Here is a 24,769-nt window from a genome sequence, read left to right as displayed (position 1 = left end):
TTCTTTCTATTGAAAGCACAATGAACTAACTCATTTTACGTAAATTCTACATAACACATTTTTACAATATCCCTGCACATGTATTCTCATTCAGTACCAATCTTATGAACAATTTGGTTGTTGTTTATGTCATTTGTGTTTCCTCTGAGTCAATGTACAAGAACACAGAAGTGATTCACCTGGAGGAACGTCAAACATGTTTACTAGCTTATTTTTTCAATACGATAAATTTATGATTCAGAGAATCTGCCAGCAGCGGGGGGAATCTGAACACATTTTCTGGAGTAAGCCATACTGGAAAAAATTGTTGAAATTCTGTAGAAATTTTGACGGTATTAATATAGAAGCACATTCATGTCCTTGGGTCAATCCCACACTTTGAAACTGTTGTATATAATTTCTATTAATCCATTTAACTGGACTTTAAGCATACTAGAATTATATAATAGGTATTATTTTCCACAACGCATATTAAATGTATTTTATAACACAAAATTACTTTAAATCTAAAGTGAAGTCTCTTCCTCAAACATATCTCAATGACAGGGTAATATTTGTGACTGTACATGTTGTAATGCTAGTCCACTTTCTTGAAAATCTTAGTCAGTAGGAAACTATTTCGAAGCACACAGGTTCCAATGTGCGTGACAATTCTCTACTGTCCTGGAGACACTTACTCAGAAGATCAGTGGGTTTACCTACACCTGGAAACAAGAGAACAAGAACACCTATACTGTACCTGTGATGAATTCTGAAACCATTTTAAACCTCCAAAAACAGGTAAGTATCAATACTGACAAACTATCCATGATTTTGTTTCAGTAAATGATCTTGTTGTGGTAAGAAGTAAATAAATTTTCTCTAAATTTGGTAGCGAAACTTAACTGTCTGATACAGCTGTAAGCTCAAGAACCGCTTGCTCACCAATAGATCTGTACCTACAGATTGGAAAATTGCGCAGGTCGCACCAGTGTTTAAGAAGGGTAGTAGGAGTAATCCATCGAACTACAGACCTACATCATTGACGTCTGTTTGCAGTAGGGTTTTGGAGTGTATTCAAACATTATGAATCACCTCGAAGGGAACGATCTATTGATACGTAATCAGCATGGTTTCAGAAAACATCATTCTTGTGCAACGCAGCTAGCTCTTTATTCGCACAAAGTAATGGCCGCTATCGACAGGGGATCTCAAGTTGATTCCATATTTCTAGATTTCCGGAAAGCTTTTGACACCGTGCCTCACAAGTGACTTCTAATCAAGCTGCGGGCCTATGGGGTATCATCTCAGTTGTGCGACTGGATTCATGGTTTCCTGTCGGGAAGGTCGTAGTTCGTAGTAATAGACGGCAAATCATCGAGTAAAACTGAAGTGATATCAGGTGTTCCCCCAGGTAAGCGTCCTGTGACTGCTGCTGTTCCTCATCTATATAAATGACCTGGGTGACAATCTGAGCAGTTTTCTTAGGTTGTTCACAGATGATGCTGTAATTTACTGTCTAGTAAGGTCATCCGAAGACCAGTATCATTGCAAAGCGATTTAGAAAAGATTGCTGTATGGTGTGGCAGGTGGCAGTTGATGCTAAATAACAAAAAGTGTGAGGTGATCCACATGAGTTCCAGAAGAAATCTGTCGGAATTTGATTACTCGATAAATAGTACAATTCTCAAGGCTGTAAATTCAACTAAGCACCTGGGTGTTAAAATTACGAACAACTTCAGTTGGAAAGACCACATAGATAATATTGTGGGGAAGGCGAGCCAAAGGTTGCGTTTCATTGGCAGGACACTTAGATGCAACAAGTCCACTAAATAGACAGCTTACACTACACTCGTTCGTCCTCTGTTAGAATATTGCTGCGCGGTGTGGGATCCTTACCAGGTGGTATTGACGGAGGTCATCAAAAGGGTGCAAAAAGGGGCAGCTCGTTTTGTATTATCACATAATAGGGAGAGAGTGTGGCAGATATGATACGTGAGTTGGGATGGAAGTCATTAAAGCAAAGACGTTTTTCGTCGCGGCGAGGTCTATTTACGAAATTTAAGTCACCAACTTTCTCTTCCGAATGCGAAAATATTTTGTTGAGCCCAACCTACATAGGTAGGAATGATCATCAAAATAAAATAAGAGAAATCAGAGCTCAAACAGAAAGGTTTAGGTGTTCGTTTTTCCCGCGCGCTGTTTGGGAGTGGAATGGTAGGGAGATAGTATGATTGTGGTTCGATGAACCCTCTGCCAAGCACTTAAATGTGAATTGCAGAGTTATCATGTAGATGCAGATGTAGATTTCATTTAACAGATGTTTATTACAGAACATATGCTAAATGTTACCTGTTGATGTAATCATTATCTTCAATTGGTGATACTAGATTGCCATATGTAGGAGCACTCATCATACTCAGATAATCACTTTGTGTGTTCTGCATCCATTCTGAATTCATGTCTATATATGGATCATTCAAATCAATGTAGTGCTGAAATTAAACAGAACGATGTAGAGTTCCTTACACTAAATTTCTTAATTTTTTGTCATTAAAATGTCTCATTTCAGTCAGAAGTGTCATTAGAGAGCAAAAAAAGTAAAAAAATGAAACTATGAAGCATGCTTCTAAGACTAAGGCCAAAAATGAATCATGAGACTGAAAGGCCATGAAGCACTGGTAATGGTGGGGAGGTAAAATATGAAATTAATGACAGAAGTGAACACAGATTTACACAAAATTGTGATTAATTAAATCAATGTTACCTAGGAAGCCAATTATATTTCACTGTAAGGTAATATGAGATTTATTTACTATAATTAAACTGCAAGTTGTTGTGCCTTAGTAGTGTCAAGGCAGATCCCATTCTTGTTATACAAAAGCTACTGCATGCTTCTTAAAACTAATCCAGTGACAATGTTTAATCAGTAGAACATAGAACATTTGACCAAATAAGACACACGATATACATATATTTTTTAAAAAAGCAAAGGATTTTAGAAACAGGTATTCAAAGTCACATTAATGAGAAATCAATGCAGTTCCATAAAAGCAACCACTATACTTCCTAAACAGAATAACAGTGAATAAATTCTGACTAATTTTAAATGTAATTACTTACTTTCTTCACACTATCTTCGAGCATATTCCCAATTCTTTCACTTAGTTCCGTAAACGAAGGTCTTTTGTTTGGATTTAAATGCCAACAATCCAGCATTGTTTGGTGGCTGTAAAAAAAAAAAAAAAAAAGAAAAATGTAAAATTTGAAATATCTTATCCAAGACTCACTACAAATCTGTAATGTATGTGAAACTTAAATAGTTTAGAGCTAGTTTTTCTTTCAAATACAGGGGCAATCATGGAAGCTATGAGACTACTACTACTACTACTACTACCACCACCACCACCACCACCACCACCACCACCACCACCACCACAACCAGTTGCAGAAGTTTTCCTACATGACTCCTATTCCTACTAACTTCCTTGCTCTATCAATACTCCAACCAAAAAACAAGAATGCCAGGAGCAGAAAACCTCTATGAGCAGAGCGGAGCTTAGATTAGCCAAAACTATTGAGGACAGGTGGCGTTCAGATAACTCATTTTTCAGGTTACCAGTCAATTACGAAAATATTTGTACCTGTGTTTACAGGAATATCACAAAAATAAACACTAAATTAAACACACAACTGTGTATACGGAAATGAGGGTTATCGTGCCAACAATTTTACAACATGGATTAATCCATTTTACTTTAAAGCCTGGTGTTTATGTTTTATTCATGATAATCTTCAAAGTAGCCTTTTACTACAAACTGAAATTTTCTCTTTAAAGTAGCCTTTTACTACAAACTAAAATTTTCTCAATGAAACGTTATATTTGAAATGCTCTCTGCATCTTTGAATAAAAAAAGACAGTGATGAGATGCTGACAATGTGCAAAGGCTGTCCACATGGTGGGCTCCAGGTGAACCAAATTATTAGCAGTGGAGCAGTCTTTGTGAAATCTGCCCTGAGATGCAGCCAAAAGGCCCCTAGACCCAAGGAGCCAACACAGCCGCTTGCTCACCATGCTTTTGAGCACTTATACAGAACGTCAGTAGTGCGGACTAGATGATAACTGTCCATCTCAAGGGAATTCTTAACTGGTTTCAGTACCGGAACTATCACACCTTCTAGCCACTGAGATGGGAACTCACCCTCATTCCAGATCAGATTACAGAGGGCAAGGATGTGACACTGACAATCCACTGCAGATGTTTCACATTTCAGTATTTGGTTGTGGATGCTGCATGGCCCTGGGGCTGTATCATGGCAATGGGATAGGGCACCGGAGAGTTCCCATTCAATGAATGGAGCATTATTGGCTCCAGGGGCGGGTAGTAAAAGGTAACCACATTTGCTCCTTTCACTTTTTTTTAGCCGAAAAGCGGGCTGTTATTTCTCAGACGCAGATGTGTGAGAAAAATGCTCAGCAACAGTGTCTGGATCAGTATAAATGGCACCATCTTAGGAAATAACTGGTACACCTGCAGGGGGCTGGAAGTCATAGCGTCATCTGATGTTTGCTCACACCTGCGATGGAGAGGTATGAGATCCAATGGTGGAAACTTACATTTTATGAGGTAGGGAACATGGGCACAGAGTCATTTAAAGGCAATGAGATGCTCCAGTGAAGGCTGCTACTTGTTGCATTGGGGAGTCTGCCTATGATCTCCAACAGCCCCAGTGATCTCTGGGGTCCACCACGATACAGTCTTCCAAGGGACGGATCCTGAGGAAGAGGGGTTGGCTTGGTTGCCTTCCAAAAGAATGGATGCCATTGTATGCTGACCAGCTGCATTGATACTGCCTTGCAATGGGGAGCTAAGGACAACAGCAAAGGTGAACCCATCCCAGTCAGACTTATGGAGAATCCATCTGGCTGGGCTTCCAGAGAAGCAACACTGAGGGAGCGACAGGAAGATCAGGAATTGATCACTACCACAAAGGTCATCATTGGCCCTCCACTAGGTAAATGGCTGAAGATCAGGACCGCAAAAGGAGTTATCAATCGTTTAAGTCCCGTGTATGATACTGAAGTGTGTGGGGGTACCAGAGCTCAAGAGGCAAAGATCAAGTTGTGCCAGTAAAGTTTTGATGTGTTTACCATGGCCACTAACCATTGTTCCACCCCACAATGGGTTGTGGGCATTGAAGTCCCCAACACTAGGAACGGTGGGGGGAGCTGAGAGAAAAATGCAGACAGTACATCCTGCGACACGACATCATGGGAAGGGAGATAAAAATTACAGATGGTAAAATCCAGATGTGCCCAGAGAGCCACAGCCTCCAATGGAGTATCAAGAGGCACAAGGTATACAGAGTCCAGTACATACGTACGAACTCCACCCAATACCCTCTCAGTCAGTTCAATTCTTAAAATAACCTCGGTAATCATGATGGTCATGGGAATTTGTTACAATTCCACTGGTTGGCATAAGGGGCCAGGGGAAGGTGGGGGGGGGGGGGGGGGGGGGGAGGTCATGACCCAGGTTCATGTGCAGCAGACATGCACAATTCCTGCAGACAATGGTAGCAGTGCAATGGGAAGACATATGTCTGAACTTCATATACCTGAAGCATCTTGCAAGAAGAGGAACACAGGGTTTCACGTCACACCAGTAGACCATCACCTCAAGCTTCTTAGGCAACATATCTCTCTCAAAAGCCAAGATACAGGCCCCAGTAAGAACTCTGTTCTCCCTTGGTCCCCTATGGACAACGGATGAAGTGCACACCCCGTTGCTCCAAGTTGACCAGCAGCTCATCGTCAGATTGCAGAAGAAGATGACAGTGAAAGATGATGACTGGGAGCATTTTAAGACTTGTGGGGAGTGACAGTCATGTGAATGTTGTTTTAATGTGGAGGGAACTGCTCTTCATCTTAGAGATGGCTGCAACTTCCCTATATTTGGCCTCACTTTTTCCCCCATGAAAGATAAAGGCTTTGTGGCCAAAAAGGTATCCTCATCAGTCCCAGTACAGACCAGGTATGGGGGAGGGGGAGGGGGGAGGGAGGATTTTTCTGCTTGTCATTTCGTTCTGCTTTCCTCCCACAGTGTGGCAAGGGAAGGGAACACATTGAGATCGTACTTTGTTGTGGGGGTGCAGTGCAGGAACCAGCGGTACGATCCCCGCGTGGTCAGGGGGCTACCATTGTGCAGGTACTTGACGACAACCTCCTGCCCCTCACTTAGTAGTGGAAAGGTATCAGAACCAGATCTAGGTCCTATACAATTCTAAAAATATAAGTGAAAGAACTTGCTGCCCTTCTAGCAGCAGTTATTATAGATTACTGGAGAAACCAACAGCACCTAGCGACTAGAGAAAAGTGCAGTTCATTTCCCATTTTCAAGAAGGATGCACATAATTATAAGCCTATATCATTGACATCAATCTGTTGTAGAAATATGGAATGCATTTTATGCTCAAGAATTTTTATGACCTTTTGGAGAATGAAAATCTCCTCTATATAAAAAAACTCAACATGGATTCCAAAAATGGAAATCTTGTGAAAAGCAGCTCGCTCCATTCCTTCATGAGATCCATAGTGCTTAAGTTGATCCCGTGTTTCATGACTTAAAGAAGGCATTTGACACTGTCCCGAACTGCTGTTTAGAGAGTAGGGGGGGAAAAAAAGAACTTATCAAGTGTCAGACCAAATTTGCAACTGGATTCAGAATCACGTCATTGATAGAACTCAACGCATCACTCATAATCAAACAAAACAGTCAGAAATAAAGTAAGATTACAAAGTACCCTAAGGAAGTGCGATACAACCATTACTGTTTACAATGTATATAAATGATGTAATAGGAAGCATCACAAGCTCTTCAAGACTGTTCAGACATAATGCGGTAGTATGTAAGAAAGTATCAACACCAGAAGACAGCTTCCATATTCAGAATGACCCATGGACGATTGATGAATTGGTCAGGCTCTTGCAGCTGACACTGTATGTAAAACAGTAATGCATCACACACCACTGTTGTACAACTACACTGCTGACGACAAATTACTGGAAACAGCATCTACTGTAAAATATCTGGGAATAACTATTCACAGCAAACTTACGTGGAATGATCACATAAAATGAAGTAGGAAAAGCAGATGCCAGACAGATTCATAAGAAGAATCTTAAGAACTGTAAACCACCAAGAAAGTAAATGGCTTACAAGGCACTTATTTACAAAAAGTGGCATGTTTTGTCACAGGATTAGTAGGTGCAAATGTGTTACACAGATACTCAACAAACTCCAGTGGCAGATGCTATAACACAAGCATTATGCATCACAAAGATGCTTACTATTGAACTCTTGAGAGAGCATTTTCTGGTAAGAGTCAGGCAGCACATTACTTCCATCCACATACATCTCGTGAAATGACCACAACAAGAAAATTCTAGAAATTAGAACCAATACATAAGCTTACCGCAGTCACTATTCCCACGTGCCATTCATGAGTGAAACAGGGAAGGGAGGATCAGTTAATAGTACCGGGAAACACCCATTGCCACATACCGTTACGTGGCTTGTGGAGTATGGTTTAGATGTAGATTCTCATGAAGTAATTAGTGCTATCAACACAGGATGCCACATTGATTCCATGTTTCTAGATTTCCAGAAGGCTTTTGACACCATTCTTCACAAGTCACTTCTAATCAAATTGTGTGCTAATGGAGTATGTCTCAGTTGTATGACTGCATTCATGATTTCCTGTCAGGAATGTCACAGTACATAGTAACTGATGGAATGTCATTGAGTAAAACAGAAGTAATATCTGGCATTCCCTAAAAAAGGGTTAAAGGCCCTCTGCTGTGCCTGATCTATATAAACGATTTACTAGACAATCTGAGTGGCCGTCAGATTGTTTGCAGATGACACAAATATGTACCATGTCAAAGTCTTCAGATGATGAAGATCAATTGCTAAATGATTTAGACAAGGTATCTGCATGGTTCAAAACATGGTAACTGACTGATGAAAAGTGTGAAGTCACCCACATGCATCTTAAGGAAATCCACTAAACTTCAGCTACACAATAAACCACAATAATCTAAAGGCTGTGAGTGCAACTAAATACTTTGGGATTACAGTTACTAAAACCTTAAATTTGAACAGTCACATACATTACATTGTGGGGAAAGCAAACCAGAGACTGTGAATCATTAGAAGAATAGTTAGAAAATAGAAGTCTACTAAAGGGACTGCCAGCACTAAACTTTACCGTCCTCTTCTGGCATATTGCTGTGCAGTGTGCGATCTGCATCAGATAGGATTGGAGAAGGACATCGAGAAAGTTCAAAGATGGGCAGCTCATTTTCTATTATTGCAAAACAGGGGATAGAATGTCAAGGATATGATACGCAAACTGGGGTGGCAATCATTAAAACAATGGCACATTTCTTTGCAGCAGTATATTCTTGTGAAATTTCTTTCACTGTTTTTCTCTTCCAGATGTGAAGATATTTTGTTGGCACCCACTGACAGAGAGAGAAATCACTTCATACTGAAATAAGAGGAATTGGTAGTCACACGGAAAGATTTAAATGTTCATTTTTTCTACGTGCTGATCAAGAGTTCAGTAGTAGAGAAACAGCAATAAGATGGTTTGATGAACTGTTTGCCAGGCACTTAAATGTGAATTCAGAGTAACCATGTCAGTGCATATGCAGAAGGATTCCTACGCTGGAACAATCCCTAGAATTGGTCACACTTGTGTCTTTTATGTGACTTACAGACACATTGAAATTCCCCTGAACCCTTCCGCAAACCTTCCATTTGCCTTCTCCAATGACAGATTTTACATAATTTTCCCACTTCATATCACTTCTTAGTGTTACCCCTGAAGACATACACCATTAATTTTCTCCTAGTTATAGGTGGTACCTTGCATTTATCCATATTTGAAGAGAGCTATCATTACATCAAGTGGAAGGAAATTCAGTGCATCAGAAGAGGTCTTCATAGAAGCCATACCTCGAGCTATGAAGTGGATCCAAGACCTGGACATTGTGTAACCAATAGCTTCTAGTCTCGCATGATACACAGAATATTTCTGTATATCATATCACATTGACCACATGTATGCATAAAAAATATTTTATTCACTAATTCATTATTTTAAGTATATTTGTATACATATTCCTTTGCATTGTAATGCCACTTTTTGTATATATGCTGCTGGCATGTCTTGTGATAAATAAATAATAATTTGTTCAAGTCTTTCCGCAATTCCTCACAATTGTCCATTCATGGATACTTTTTTGTAGGCAACAGCAATGGCAGTGAACTAACAACTAAAACTGCTATTCCTATCTGATAAATTGTTTATGTATTGAGAGAAGATTAAATGACCTATTAAGCTTCCTATGGGTACACTCGACATTATTTTTGTTCCTGAAAAATATTTGCAGTCCAGTATAGCATACCAGGTTCAGTCAATTCATTACTCACCAGTGCAATTTCACATCTGCAGAGACACTGCTTAAGGTAACATCTTGGTTACTACTTGATGTTGATGTGGTACAATGCTGTTGTTTTGTGCACCTACTCTTGCAAAGTGATTGGCCCTGTGCCTTGTTGATACTCGTAATGAATGCAAGCTCCATGGCAAACTGCAATCACTTTAAATCAAAGGGCATATTTGAACCACTAGGTGTCAACAGAATGTGATGAATGACTGTGTCTTCACCTGTGGTATTAATAAAAATCAGGGTCTAGGTTTCTGGCTATGACTTTTTCAAATAAACACCAATTTCAAACCAAAAGTTTCGTGATAATAATTACATCACAAATTATGCACTGCCCTAGCATTTGTATGGTACTGTGGACTTTAATAATAAAAATAACTACAAAATACGGACTAAAACATCTTCTAGGGTGTGTGTCATATGTAACAACTGTAATTAATCAATAAGAGTCTGTAATCATGTTTCTGTTAAATTATTAAGGTTTTGCTTGTCCTACAATCTAGTGACATGTGATGGTTCTATTTCTGAGATGGGCATTGCCATTTTAATTTATTCCCGCAATAGGAGTTGTAGACAGTTTACGACAACTCATTTTGTTTGATAGGCATTTAATTTTTCATTAATTATCTCCATTCTTTCATTTGAATGTAGAAATTTGAAGTCAGTCTGCCAAGAACTTTAAACTAAATCGATAAAGTATTTTTCAGGATGTTTGGTAACAATGTTTCTCCTTTATATATTTTATACATATTTATAAATTGTGTATATTAAAAAGAAAAAAATTTCCATGTTTGGTATAGTAAAAAACATTTACAAACTGACATGGGACAATAGGCCCACAACAAGGATCGGTAATCACACAGGAATGGGGCGGGGGGTCACAAAGGCCATTTGTGGCAACTAAACTACTAAATGGTGTTGCAGTTATTTAGTCACATGCTACAAATGTGGACGCTCACTACAGGAGATGCTCGAAGTTTTGACTAGATGCCTCAAGACACACCTTACATTGATGTTGCATTGAATGGCACACCCTCTCAAAGGTGCCTGGTATATCTTGAAGCCAACCTGCTGCTCCAACAGTCCCGCCCACTACGTCCTACAGTGACGTAACAGGTGTTTCAGAAACCATGTCCTTTAGATACCCCTCATAGGAAAAAAGTTGACTGGGAAAGATCGGGCGATCATGCTGCCCATGCAACTGGTCCATCATAACAAATCCAGTGGCCGATAAATGTTGCCCAAGGATGTACCCTCACTTGTATGCTGAAATGTAGTGCAGTGGCGAATAGGCATGGGAATATCATTCAGCATGTCAGGCAGAACCTCTTGCAGGAATATAAGATACATGCGACCCACGAGTCAGTCTGGGAGAATGTACAGCCACATCGAACAGTAGACGTTAAGTGTAAATTTGCATTGTGAGGCGCACATATTTGTGGGTTCACATCTCCTCACATACGCAGAGTGTGAATGTTCATCACACTCTCAATTGAGAACACAGCCTCATTGGTGAAGAGGACACTTGCTGTGAAGCTTCTGCCTGCAGCAGATTCCTGCAGAAACCACCAAGCAAATCCCATGCACTTGTTGTAGTCCCCCAGTTTCAATGCCTGAACACATTACAAATGAAACAGATGCAGTCATTTGTCATGCACAATGCACCGGGAGTAGTATGGGGAATAGCAGTGACATGGGATACATCTTGTGTACTTGTTGATGATGTATGCTGCACACTTTTGAGAATACTTTCCTTTGCTACAAATGTCCATGTTGTTTGTTGGCAACCCGTATGTGGCTTGTACACATGGAAGAAGCTGGTTATGCCAGTCAGCAATGCAGAACAGCTAATAATATGTGGCACAGCACCTTCCTATCAGGATATTTCACTTGACACAATCACGCGGCTTCTCATCCACTGCAGTTGGCCTTGCCATAAATGCAATGCATCTCAGCCATTTCGCAGTATATGTAGCTAGCCATGTTACTCCCAATGCTTTCAAGAGATGAATGGTGATGGCATCAGTGCATTCCACGCATGTTGGTACACCAACACCCTCTGGTGACTGTAGTGTCCTCTCATGGCATCTGCGACTCCCAATTCCTATGTGATTCCCGATTCTTGTATGCTCGATGTGTCACATCATTTTTTAAATATATATATATATTTGAATCAGCCTATTGACTATTTCTGCCCAAATATCCATTAGGGGACATTGTAGAAATATGGAGTAAATCAGCCAAGAGCTTTTAGATAACAACCTTCCCCTTTCCTTTTATATATTACACACACACACACACACACACACACACACACACACACACACACAGAGAGAGAGAGAGAGAGAGAGAGAGAGAGAGAGAGAGAGAGAGAGAGAGAGAGAGATATGACCTGTGCTCTTTTCTGGTCATGGGAGACTACTCACTGTGCCAGAGATGCAGAATTAATATGAGCTAAGGAAAGGGCTAATTCAGAAGCATTTTTGATGTAAAATCTCACTGGAATTCTGTCAGATACAGTGTCTTGTTGGTTTTAAGTTCTCTATTATTATTATTGTTATTATTTACTATTGTAGTGTTACTATGAACATTTATCAATTGTGACTGTGCTGTGGTCAAACATTGGTGCAGTAGTATCATAGGGTGTACATACATTTCTAAATACAGAATTTAACCCTCAAACAGGTGCTCATATGTATGAAGTGCGCCACCCACAAATGAAAGTGTTCTGCATCATGCCGTTGCTTTTTCACAAATGTGAGCCTATACCTGTTCTGTTAGCTAACACAATGATAAAATATGTTGTCACATGTACAAATAGGCATCAGTAATATGAAACAAAAAACAAGCTAGGTAAGAAAAAATTTACACTCCAAGCTATAAAATGACTGATTATGTGCTAACCGCACAATCCCACACTAAGGCAGTTGTTTACGGGATAATTAGTAACTGAATAAGTGGTTAGCTGGGATCTGATGCAACTGCGCTGCTTAATGCTTTGAGTGCATCATTACTGTTGGGTAACACCTGTCTGTGGCAACAGAGTGATATAAAGAAGTTTCTTTCATTACTGTTCGATTAAACAGTACTTTAGCTCATTTTATGTAATTTTATTTTATCATTGTTTAAGTAAACTAAGATAAAACTGCGATTTTCACCACACACATTCACCTTAATAACGTGAGGACAGCTATTCTTAACACGTGTACAAAATACGCTAAGTGTCCACTCACGTTACGAAAAACGCTGTGCCCACTTGAGGGTTAATATTTCTGCTTTCTGTCTGCTGTCTTCACTTTAAACATCAGATGGATACACTGCAGACTGGTTGGAAGGTTCAGTCATGTTCACTGATCTGCATGATAAGAACTTCCTAGGAGTTTATGACAGATCTTTTGCCATATCTAAAGTGACTGTTACTGTGGGCTTCAAACATGGCCATTCTTACAGCTGCCTGAATTGCTATTAAGTTTGCTCTACTCATTTCCCTACAGTCTCCCTTGTAGTGAGTGGGTAGTGGTCTCTTTTCCATAAAATTTTCTGATTTGTATATTTAAACCATGGGATTTCTGTGTCAACTGTACATATTTGTCTTGACTTCTGTTTAAAACTTCTTCCAGATTTAACCACAATTGCTTTGCATTTGTCAGAACTGAACCCATTTCATCTGATCAGTAAGCTGACTGACTGCCAGTTCAGCCAAACATAAATACTGTCCTAGTTTTCTTTATGACATTTTTGCCTAGAGTAACCACTATTGCTGCAATAACATCATTGTCGCTAATAATAATGATGTGGATCCTACGGGAAGCGTGCAAGGGATAAGTCTCCGCAGTTGTGCTATTCATCTGTGTCCTTGGTGGCTCAGATGGACAGAGCGTCTGCCATGTACGCAGGAGATTCCAGGTTCGAGTCCCGGTTGGGGCACACATTTTCAACTGTCCCTATTGAGGTATATCAACAACACCGGTCGGCAGCTGAGGGCTTCAATTAATTATCATTTACCTCTCTCATTGTTAATATTCTTGTAAAGATTAGTAGCTCATGGTAAGACATTAATTAAAGAGCTTGGTGACACCCTGCACAAAAATGGAACTGTTATGGCCCACAGAGTCAATGAGTGGCACTTTTGTAAACAAAGGAACAACATGAAATGGAGAAACTGTTTTGCCAGTTTATATATAATTGAGTCAGGAGCTCTTAAGATTGGTCTTAATGGTACACTGTCTTTATGAATTTTTGGTGACCCCTATAGGTGAGGTCGCAGGGCTCCTGTGTTCTGCATATTCCTATGTACATCTACAAAAAAGAAGATTCATTTATTAACCAATTCATATTCTGTGAGATCAGTGGCATTGGATCTGTGCTTATCTTTCAGTATGTCATCAGATCTACTAGGTCATTTCTGTTCTGCTCATAATTGCCAATTTCTTCATGCAACATTTCAAAAGACAGGCATCGGACTTGGCACCTTGTAAAGTTGAGATGCAGTACACGTAAGTTGAGCCCTAGTGAAGAATAGTTCGAGTTCTTAAGACATCAGCACACTATCCATATCAACATAATATTTACTGTGGAGCCAAGAATGGACCAACAACTAACATTTCTAGATTTGTTGGTTGGTGAGAACCTGGGACACTGCGTACTGAAAATCAATATACATCAAACCGATACTGCACAAACTGTCAAATCATAACCAGTGTCAAACATGAGGAAGAGTTAATACAATCATAGCATGTGCAACAGGAATATGGGAGCTGCAACACCTCGGATGTGATATGCAAGAACTGGAATGAATTCTGAGACAACAGGTACTACTACAGTTGCGTAATGTGTCTCATGAAACCTAACACAGAAAGTGACATGCACAAAGATGCAATGTCTGTTATGGCCATACACCCAAGGGTAAAAGACATATGCCAAATATTGCACTAACATGATGTAATGACTATTTACAACCTGATCATCAAGATAAAAAAGTGTCACAGATCAGAATATACCACATAACATGTTCCTATGGAAAAATCTATGTTTGAATGACTGGATGATCTATCAATACACGATGGGTAGGGCAGGGGTGGGCAGAGGGAGCCATGGGCCGAGGTGGGCACATGAAGAGGTGTGGGCCAAGGCAGCAGCATCACAAACTTACTTCTTTTCTTGATATTGGGAAATTTGTCAATTTGTATTACCCTACCAATACACAGCTTGGCAGCTCCTACTGAATGCAACACGTCATATAAACGAATTTACAACTGTGTGTTTCATGCCTGTACTTAGGAAGCTGGAACTGGTCACTTCTGTACTTTGTATAAAATTTATTCCCCCTTTCGTATGCTACACAAGAACTTTAATCTCATTGTCAAGGAAGACTCAAGTAGATTAACACCTCTGAAGTAATCATACTAAGTCAACCTCAATAACCTACTTCAGTGAATGTACTATATTCCTTTCATGTGTCTCTGCCATTAACCATGGTGAGAAAGGACATCCTTTTGTGGAAGGCTCCTGCAGCAATATAGCTAAGATGAGCCAAGAAGTTTTAATCTGAATGACCAGTGGCAGCTCGTATGTATACATTCTGGGTGTTCACAAATTTTTAATTTCAGATAAATATCAGAACGTGAAATTAATAGCATCTGCTGTATCTGTATAACAGTTATGCTTATCAACATATTTATATAACTTCAGCCACTGTCAACAACAACAACAATAAAATAATAATAATAATAATAATAATAATAATAATATGCATAACTTCTCTGAAAAAAAGGAAGAATTGTTTTTGTGGAATTTTGTTGTTTTGTAAATAATTAAGTGGAGCTTTGGCTACTCTCCATTTCTGATTTTTGTGTAAGCGGAAGTTTTCATACTTTATTTTTTTCGGACAAATGTACAACATCCCTAACTCATATGGTATCCCTAAATCATATATTAGTTAATTCATTAACTTCCAGGCTGAAAATCAGACACTGTTACACTGCACCCACACAACAACTTATGCTTGTTACACACTTCTTTGTTAAATGTTCACCTGTAGTCACACTTATTTGATTTCATTACTTTCTCAAGCAACAGATCTGGTCTGGGAGGGGCTACTTTCTTTGCGGCCAGTTTTTCCTAGTAATTTTCTTTTCTGCTAGCCCTTAATACAGGTTCAACAGATTCGTGTTGACACTACACAGGAAAGCAGAGTCCTGCACAGTAAGCAACCCGCTCTAAGCGCAAACTGCCATTTGCGGAAATTATTAAATTCGAGTAGTACTATCTAGCGACAAGGTCACTTGACTAGAATACAAATGAGGCACTGAGAGCCGCAAGGACCAAAAGCACACCGCCTTCAAGACCCCCATATTTACGTGAATACTAGAGAAACCAGTTACAGACAAACCTGAGCCACCATAAGATCAACATATGACAAAAGCATAAATGCTACAGTTTCACTATCGATAATGATGTGCTTTATGCTTCTCAGCACCACAAATGGATTACTGTATGATAAAACCCAAACCTTGGTGTACTATATCTCATTCAGAATCATGTAACATAGGTTTTTCTATCACTGTAACTATACTCTATTCACCATACGAATAAACCTGATGTAAACACTGCAGTTAGGCCACGCATTCTTCCATGTTTGCTTGAATCTCATTGGATCTCTCTTCACGTGGAGTGGAAGCTAAGCTGTGACCAGTACAGTCAAGTACGATCGTATGGATATGTTTTGTGCTTGTTACATACACGTAGACTGAGCAATAATGCGGAACAACAGCTTTAGCAGCACATTAAACCTGGACAGCACTGGACAGCCAATGGTCCAACTAAGCTGTAATATATGTGAGTAGTTGCAGTTCGTACATAAAAAAAGATGAGCAAAGAAATAATTCCAGCACTACCGTGCACTTCCTAGGTGACCAGACCGAAAGCATAAAATGCACTCTTTCTCACCTGACATAGTATTCTAATTACAAACAAGAGTTATGAAAATTTCTATCTTAAACATAGGGTAATTTTTCTGAGCGACCTGTATGTAAAGCAAAAGCATACTGCAGGGATTTCACTGTACTGTTGAATACTGAAGCCACTGAAAGTATTAATTACAGTCAGTTGTCTGGTAATCTCTTAGCTCCTTCCCTATCCGAATCCGAGAAATACACTTCAGTTCTGGAAGTATCACCTACTACGTTGATAACAAGCCTATCAAGAATAGAAACCACGAAGCCACCCAGGAGCTGAATTTTCTCTTCTTATTTTATACAGAGCTGTTCTATATCCTGCCAGCATTCGACAGTAATGTGTGAAACAGCTGCATGCGTTAGTTCCAGTAAGTCTGGCAGCTTAACAGTCTTGTTACTTCTCAGGCCAAATTCCGCAACTTGGCTCCGTATCAGTTCTGTCAGGTTTATATTGTAATGGTACAGTAGCAAATGTAAAAAAAGTCCAAATAAAGAGGATTTGGAGTCATTTTTTATTTAGAAAATGAAATTGTTATGTTTTCATAATTTAAGCAACTTTTATGAACAGTCTTTCATAAAACATTGATAACTAAGAATTTTTATTTGAAATGAAAACAGGAATTTCGCGTCCAATATGTAATTAGAAACAAGAAGACATGCATTATTCATAAAAAATGATGATGAGTTTTTTAATTACGAGATGTAGGTATTTCGAATTTAATGACAACAAAAAAATTATACTGGAGAGATCTGAACTAACTAACCATTAAATTTATTTGGCTAGCATTCCATTACACTACTGACTGCACTACACAGACAATGTGGGCTTATGTATCAAATGTGTTACATACAGTGACTGGGAAAACTTCAAAGCCGATTATCTCCATAAATTTATGAAAATTATTAAGAACAGCCTATTTCTTGGCCCTTTCATCCATATTCCACACGCATGTTTCACTACGGAACAGAAAGCAGCCTCAGCCTCAGCCATTTTCATACTTTGCATTAATAGTGCGACAATCAGACCCCAAAGCTGCAGAGGCTGTGACTGTTTACCGTTTTCGAAATAAAAACTACATAGCTGAAGTGTGATTAAGAAAAACATTGATGGCTGTTAATACATTTGAATATCTTAAAGTTTTATTTAACGTAACGTAGTAATAATACATCTAATACATAAGTAGGACCTACTTCCAAGAGTGTATCAACACCAGTGTACATGTGCTATGGCTTCTCACCAATCATTGTGTTTACGTTTGTTTACATCAGGTTTATTCTTACAATGAACAGATTGTGTAACATATACGATGACCAATCTAATTTTACTATATTGTGAGTGACTTGGTATATCTGTGGAGTGTGCTACCACCTAGCAGGATTTATGCCAAGCAAACGTGAATAAATGTCTGCGGCAGTGTGCTACCACCTGGTGGCACTGATGTAAACTTGTTGGGTGGTAAGGGCTAGTACTGAACGCCACAAACCGTGCATATTGTTTATCAAATTTGTATGTATTTGGCCCATAAGGCAATTATGTCATGCCAATTGTGCATGCACAGAAGCTCCTTAAAACACGCACAAGTGAAGATGCGCTCGCAACCCTGATGCCAAATTTCACTGAGTAAAGAGGAGCAATGTAGAACAGCAGAGTAGAACGGTAATGTGCATTTCAGATTAGCACACCTACAATACGTTTAGCGGCATTCAAAGAAAAATAACCAATAAATCCGCACGGTGTCAAAAGTTAGGGTGTTCACGTGCTATTGTGCTCTTACATAACAGCCACAACTGTGAATGACAACAGTCATAAAATTTAACTAAGTTGCAGAAAAGAATCCAGTTTGTTTTGGTGATTTTCAGTTTCACTAGTGTTATGTCAATAATCATGTTCCACACCACTGTTCTATCTTAAAGGCCATGAGTTAGGAGAGATATTTTTGTATAGTGTACATTTTAGTTTGTTCTTACATATTATATGTTGCATATTCTGGTTTCTCCATTCGATAACCATTCAGCAACTTGTTATAAAGCTTCTCATCTGCTTCCATGCCTAAATTTTTAAACAAATGAAAAGAATCATTTTAACACAAGGAACATACTACAGATGTAATTACAAACACCATAAAGGGTAGTCCTATAAATACAATAGTTTCACAGCTGTCTATATACGCTCACAACTAACCTGGGTATGGTGACCTTGCCAAAGAAAAAAACTCCCAGAGCACAATTCCATATGACCAGACATCAGATTGTGTTGAGAATATCCTGTCTCTGATCGATTCAATGGCCATCCACTTAACAGGTAATGGGCCCTAGAAACAATGAGTTAGTTGTGAATGAACTGTGGGAAAAACTGTGCCCCTTAAATGCTGCTCTTAGTTATGAACTTACTGGAAGGCGACCACAATGTTCATCTTTGATGACAGAGAGTTAACAGAAATGGCAACAAACTAGTTCCCTCATTCCTGTATTTTCTGAGATGCTACTTTCAGCTTTTACACTGTTTCAGAGGCCACCTGTCCAAATAATATTTGTTGTAGCCTGAGGAATAATTCTCCTCCATTAACTGTGCTGTAATTGTATAATACTATAGTTCTTTCTGTGGGAGGAACACACTGAATTGGAATACGATATCTGTCCACTACTGGACTGAATAAGTCCTAGACTTCTCTGTGGCCAAATAATAATACTGGCATACTTACTTTGGCAGATATATGTTCCAGAAAAACTATCTTCCCATTGAATAGTGTGTGTTAACTTTTTTATGGATCACATATGGAACAAAAATTTTGAAGTTTCCTTTGAATATTGTGAGCTAATGTGTAGATTGATTTTGTCATTTAAAGATCAACTGTTACCAACATAGATAGTGCAAGTGCAACATCCGAGTTTCCTTACTTCTCCTTATAGAAACAATGTGCAAGTTCATTGCAGTGAAGGAAGGAAACTATCAGAAGCCACGTACTGGAAAACCTGCCGAATGTAAACAATTTTCTGCAGTTAGTATGCGCAGGAAATTGTTTATCTTACTTTTTTGTTTTGTTTTTGTGGTGTCTGATAACACATCTAGACATCTCGAGTTTATCACCTGTGCAACTACCATATTTCTCGAATCTGTTTTTTTAAGTTACTTTCTGTTAGCCTTCCACATTTCCCTCTCATTATTTTGTGATGCCAAAACCTCACGATCTTGTATGTATATTTTCTGTCAAGCATATCATCTTTAGCCAGTGTCTACAGCTTTTTATTTACCCTACTTTATTTTATTTTTATCCATTCTGCCCTATCTTCAATTACATATTAATTTAGACACTAAATAAACAGCACAAAAGGTAAAGATTCTTACATCTCCTTTCTTCTTATAGTTGTTTGATTTGTACATGCTCTTCGCTAGACCAAAATCACAAATCTTCACTACATTTTCATCAGCAAGTAAAATGTTCCTTGCAGCCAGATCTCCATGCAGAACCTTAAATAGATAGAAAAAAAAAATTGTAAGAAAGAGAACAAATTATATTGAAAATGGGATTACAGTTAAAATAGGACTCATTTATGGCATATGGCAGCTTACAACATTCTTAACAGTAAATATCTGCTTTGCAAGGGTGTGCTGAAAAGTAATATCTCTTAATTTTTAATGTAAAAACTCAGATTTTTACGGAATACAGATGTTAGTAACACACTATACCTTTCATCTTCGTGTCTACACATTTGCAATCCTCTCTCATTATAGGGCTACGAATCATAGCATGTAATATGGCTGTGTTTAATGTAACTATGTTAGTGCATGAGGAACAGTGTGCTGTAATTGAGTTTTGAATATGAAGAGCTCGTTCACACATGAAGCACTCTCTCCTTTAGCATGACAATGCCAGACCGCATACAAAACCTGTGACCTCTCTAACGATCTGTTGCCTTGGGTTCACTGTCATTCATAATCTTCCATGCAGTCTCGACTTGTCCCCATTCGATTTTCATGCGTTTGCAAAACGCAAAGCACACCTCCTTCGACTTCACTTTGATAGTAATGGCGTGGTGAAAGCAGATTTGAAGTTGTGACTCCAACAACGAAGTCAAACCTTCTACAATGATGGCATCAACAAATTGGCCTCTCATTGGGAGAAATGTGTTTGTCACTAGGGTGACTATGTTTAGAAATAAATATGTACATATGAAGAACAAAGATGTAGACTGTTAGTAACATTTGTTTTATTCAGAAAGATTACAGAGTTTTCACATACAAATTTGGAGGCATCAGTTTTCAGCATGCCCTCGTATTTATGCCCACACAAGTTGATAAGTGTTACAATATCAATAAGAAATGCAACAATAAAATTGAGCAGAGTAAGTGTAATCTTCTTGGTCTTCTTCCTAACATTTTGTATCCCCAATTACTGCTTTCCTGTCTTTTGTTTATCCTTTTTGGTTTTCGCATGAAATGCTTCAGCAAATATTTGCTATGTACATGATCGTCTCAGTCATCATTGTATTTATCAAATGCTAATAGTGATGCACATGCATTTCACTTACCGTATTTACTCGAATCTAAGCCGCCCTTTTTTTTCGGTTTTTGTAATCCAAAAAACCACCTGCGGCTTAGAATCGAGTGCAAAGCCAGCGAAAATTCGGAAAAAAGTTGGTGGGTGCCGCCACAACTTACTTCTGCCGTCGAATATATGTAGCGCTACACAGGCATGCTATGTACGCACAAAGATAAATACTAGCGCCAAAACCTGTGCGTCAGTATAAAAAAAAAAAAAAAAAAAAAAAAAAAGGGGTGGAAGACGAGCTATTTTCTCCGCCCCGAGTTTCGACCACTGCATTTTCATACATTATCCAATGAAGTAAATACAAATTCCACATGGTTCACCTTCGAACGTAGCAGCATTTCAATGTACTACGAAAATCCGACTGGAAAGACCGTTTGGGATGTTTGTCAATATGGCCAACTCGTTCTGAATTTTTTCCTATCTGTGAGAAGAGATGGTTGCTATAATAGGAACTTTTATAAATTGTGAATCACATGCAGTATTCTCGTCACCATAAGAATAATATGCAAATAAACATTTTGTCATGTATTGTTTCATGTTTGCTGCTATCTCATTTAAATCCGGTCTGCCTAATAAACTACGAAACTAGAGTGAGACAACAGCAAACGCGGAAGAATATACATGTCATGTTTATATTCGTAATATTCTTATGCTTAATAGTGATACAGTCAGAAATGAAGCAAGGCAATTGACTTGATTTTTAAATCTAAGATGACTCTAATTTCTGTGTAGAATGTAATGTACTAAAGAGGCGCCTGCAAAGATTTTCAAATGGAGAAAAATTTTCGCTAAACTCTCGTTCAGAACATCTTCTATCATACACAGTCTATTATTTGGTTCTTGTTGATCATTATCAAAGAAAGCAGCAGTGCAAGTAACAACAAATAGCAGTTTCTTGCCATTGTTTCGCTAATGAGACGATTCCTCTTTCTTTTTTTTTTTTTTAAAAAAAAGCGGCGGTAGCGCGCACAAAAGCAAGCCATGCTGCGAGCGGTGACAGGCCGTGAACACGCACTATCAGAATGCGACAAACAATGCATGACACAGTACAGTAACGCATTTTCAGCTTAGAGTGCCGTAAACACCTTTAACAAAGAAAACTGCACTTATCAGATCAAAGAAAAATAAGCTATCAATTCAAACCAGATGAAGCACGTGGAAAAGGAAGGGTACCAGTATAAATACAGACGGAGCACCTGACGCATAGCAATGGCAACCTGGTAAAGCTTAACGGCTAACTTATGACTCGAACCAAACTACTGTGGCTGTATCGTCATTCATTCGACCTAAATTGTGTCTCATATTACAATGGACCAACTTTGTTTCGATATGGAGATGCGGCCTATAATTTTTCTCTCCCCTTGAATTTCGAGTCTCAAATTTCAGGTGCGGCTTAGATTCGGGAAAATATTTTTTCCTTGATTTCGAGTCTCATTTTTCAGGTGCGGCTTAGATTCGAGTGCGGCTTAGATTCGAGTAAATACGGTATGCTTGTTTATGTGGCTGCAAAATTTTTTATCAATCAAGGTGGCGCATAATGGTAAGCCACTGGATTCACATCCATATTCAGATTTCATGAAGTCTCTTTGCATCACTTAAGGCAAATTCTGAGATGGTCTCACTGAAAATGATTCAGACAATTTAGTTTCCCATCTCTCCCCAATCTAAGGTTGTGATCCATCTCTAATGATCTCATTGCTGACAGGACACTAAACCTCGATCATCCATCTATCCTCCCTCCCTTCACAGTGACCGGGAGTCTGGCCTCAGAATAGTTGAAATAATACCAGTATTTAGTGTCATCCAGACAATCACTACTAAGCTGGAAATGTCCTTAATTTTACATTTTGGTATAATGTATTATTTTAATTAATTTAATCATTTTGACAACAGGAAAGGCATATGGCCACACTGTACCACTTACATTACCAAACCCTGAATAACTAGCCGATCCTATAAAAACATAGGATAAAGTCAGAAGATAAAGAAGAAGAATAAATTTAATAATTTTGATCTGGTTTCAGTTCAAGTTACTGTTCTCTCATTTTCTGCCTCTAAAGTTACAGAAAGCAACTGCTGCTGTTTACTTTCATTTAAAAATCTATTTATTTCTCATAATCATACAAGATAGCTAGCTAACTCTCATGTTATTCACACAAATACTGACAGATGCAGAAATAGAAATTTTCACATGGGAATAAATCATATAAAAAAGCTACCATGTGAGGATATACATAGCATACCACCCCTTCTGTTCAATAAATAAGTATTTGGATTACATTCATACAGCACAAGCAAAATGAGGACAATGCAATGTAATCAAATTAAATCAGGTGATGCTGAGGGAATTACTTTTGGAAATGAGATACTTAACAAAGTAGACAAGTTATTACTTGGGCAGCAAAATAACTGCTGATGGTCGAAGTAGAGAGGATATAAAATGTAGACTGGCGATGGCAAGGAAAGCATTTGTGAAGAAGGGAGATCTATTAACAATGAGTACAGATTTAAGTGCCATGAAGTCTTTTTCTGAAAGTATTTATATGGAGTGTAGCAATGTATGGAAGTGAAATGTGAATGATAAACAGTTTAGACAAGAAGAGAATAGAAGCTTTCGAAATGTGGTGCTACAGAAGAACGCTGAAGATTAGATAGGTAGATCACTTAACTAATGAGGGGGTACTGAATAGAACTGGAGAGAAGAGGAATTTGTGGCACCACTTGACTGGAAGAAGGGCTCAGTCGGTATGACCCGCTCTGAGGCATCAAGGGATCACCAGTTTAGTGTTGAAGGGACGCGTGGAGGGTAAGAATTATACAGGGAGACCAAGAGATGAGTACACTAAGCAGATTCAGAAGCATGCAAGTTGCAGTACTTACTCAAAGATGAAGACGTTTGCACAGGATAGAGTAGCAAGGAGAGCTGCACCAAACCTGTCTTTGGACTGAAGAGCCCAACAACGACGACGACGACGACGACGACATACATACAGCAATATAAAAGGTGTTCCTCAATTCCTATTGCAGACTTCTGGGTTGTAGAGTGGCCTTTAGTAGCTAAAGGTTTGACAAGAAACCCATGTTAACTAATGCACCATCTGCATATGTAACACAAATTTCAAGAACATCCACTTTCAAATCCCCACTTCATGGTATGCACCTCCTAAATGAAAAGAGGGCACCATTGTCAGTCCCTGCTGTAATTATGACATCACACACCATTTTCATCCAACTAAAACAACAGTTATGAGAAACTGGTTTGATTGCGGGCTGACTGTGGTACTCTGTACATGTGGTGCACATTTGACTATAAGGAGGATGTCCATCACACGAAAGAGAACCTAACAACAAGTACTCTAAGCATTACCCACGCTATGGGCTCCAGTAAGGCACTCTGGTCAGGGGCCCCCTTAGTCCGCTGGTTTTACTGTGAAGTGGGCAACTTCAAAGTGATCTCAACTTCGAACTTTTTTATATCAAACGTTACACTTTTGGGCATGGGTTCCTCACCAGAACTCCACCTACGAAGTCCTCACAGTAGCCACAGAAGTCTCTAATAGTAATTGTGAAATGCTGTTTATATGTTAATATTTTAATTCAAAATTTATGAATTCACCTCAGGGACAGTAACCTATGGAATGTAGGGAAGTTTTGACTCTCCATTTACACAACACAGTGCAAGATAAATGCATTATACCCTTAGTCTTAAAATATATACCTTAAAAGAATGTTGTCATACACAGTTTTATGAACAATATAATATTACT

General features: G+C 38.8%; 2 protein-coding genes across 4 annotated transcripts in view; both read right to left on the bottom strand.

Annotated features, from left to right (window-relative positions):
- The window catches only part of LOC126412521 (vascular endothelial growth factor receptor kdr-like), an 864,770-nt gene that overhangs the window by 575,688 nt on the left and 264,313 nt on the right, over positions 1-24,769 (bottom strand). The gene's annotated exons all lie outside the window — the stretch shown is intronic.
- Positions 1-24,769, bottom strand: part of LOC126412522 (vascular endothelial growth factor receptor 3-like) — a 224,798-nt gene that overhangs the window by 1,802 nt on the left and 198,227 nt on the right. Inside the window, exons 21-25 of one of the 3 annotated variants that reach the window (XM_050082159.1) lie at positions 19,799-19,921; positions 18,635-18,764; positions 18,421-18,502; positions 3,103-3,208; positions 2,332-2,474 (exon numbers count right to left, since the gene is read on the bottom strand). In XM_050082159.1, the coding sequence (XP_049938116.1) occupies positions 2,332-2,474; positions 3,103-3,208; positions 18,421-18,502; positions 18,635-18,764; positions 19,799-19,921 (584 nt within the window). Of the gene's footprint in view, positions 1-2,331; positions 2,475-3,102; positions 3,209-18,420; positions 18,503-18,634; positions 18,765-19,798; positions 19,922-24,769 lie in introns of those variants that run through there. The other 2 variants (XR_007575302.1, XM_050082160.1) reach the window with 2 other exon arrangements.

The sequence above is a fragment of the Schistocerca serialis genome, chromosome 7 (genome assembly GCF_023864345.2).
Source record: "Schistocerca serialis cubense isolate TAMUIC-IGC-003099 chromosome 7, iqSchSeri2.2, whole genome shotgun sequence".
Lineage (NCBI taxonomy): Eukaryota > Metazoa > Arthropoda > Insecta > Orthoptera > Acrididae > Schistocerca > Schistocerca serialis.
The sequence above is the reverse complement of the archived record's forward strand: the minus strand, read 5'-3'. Positions and strand labels throughout refer to the sequence as shown.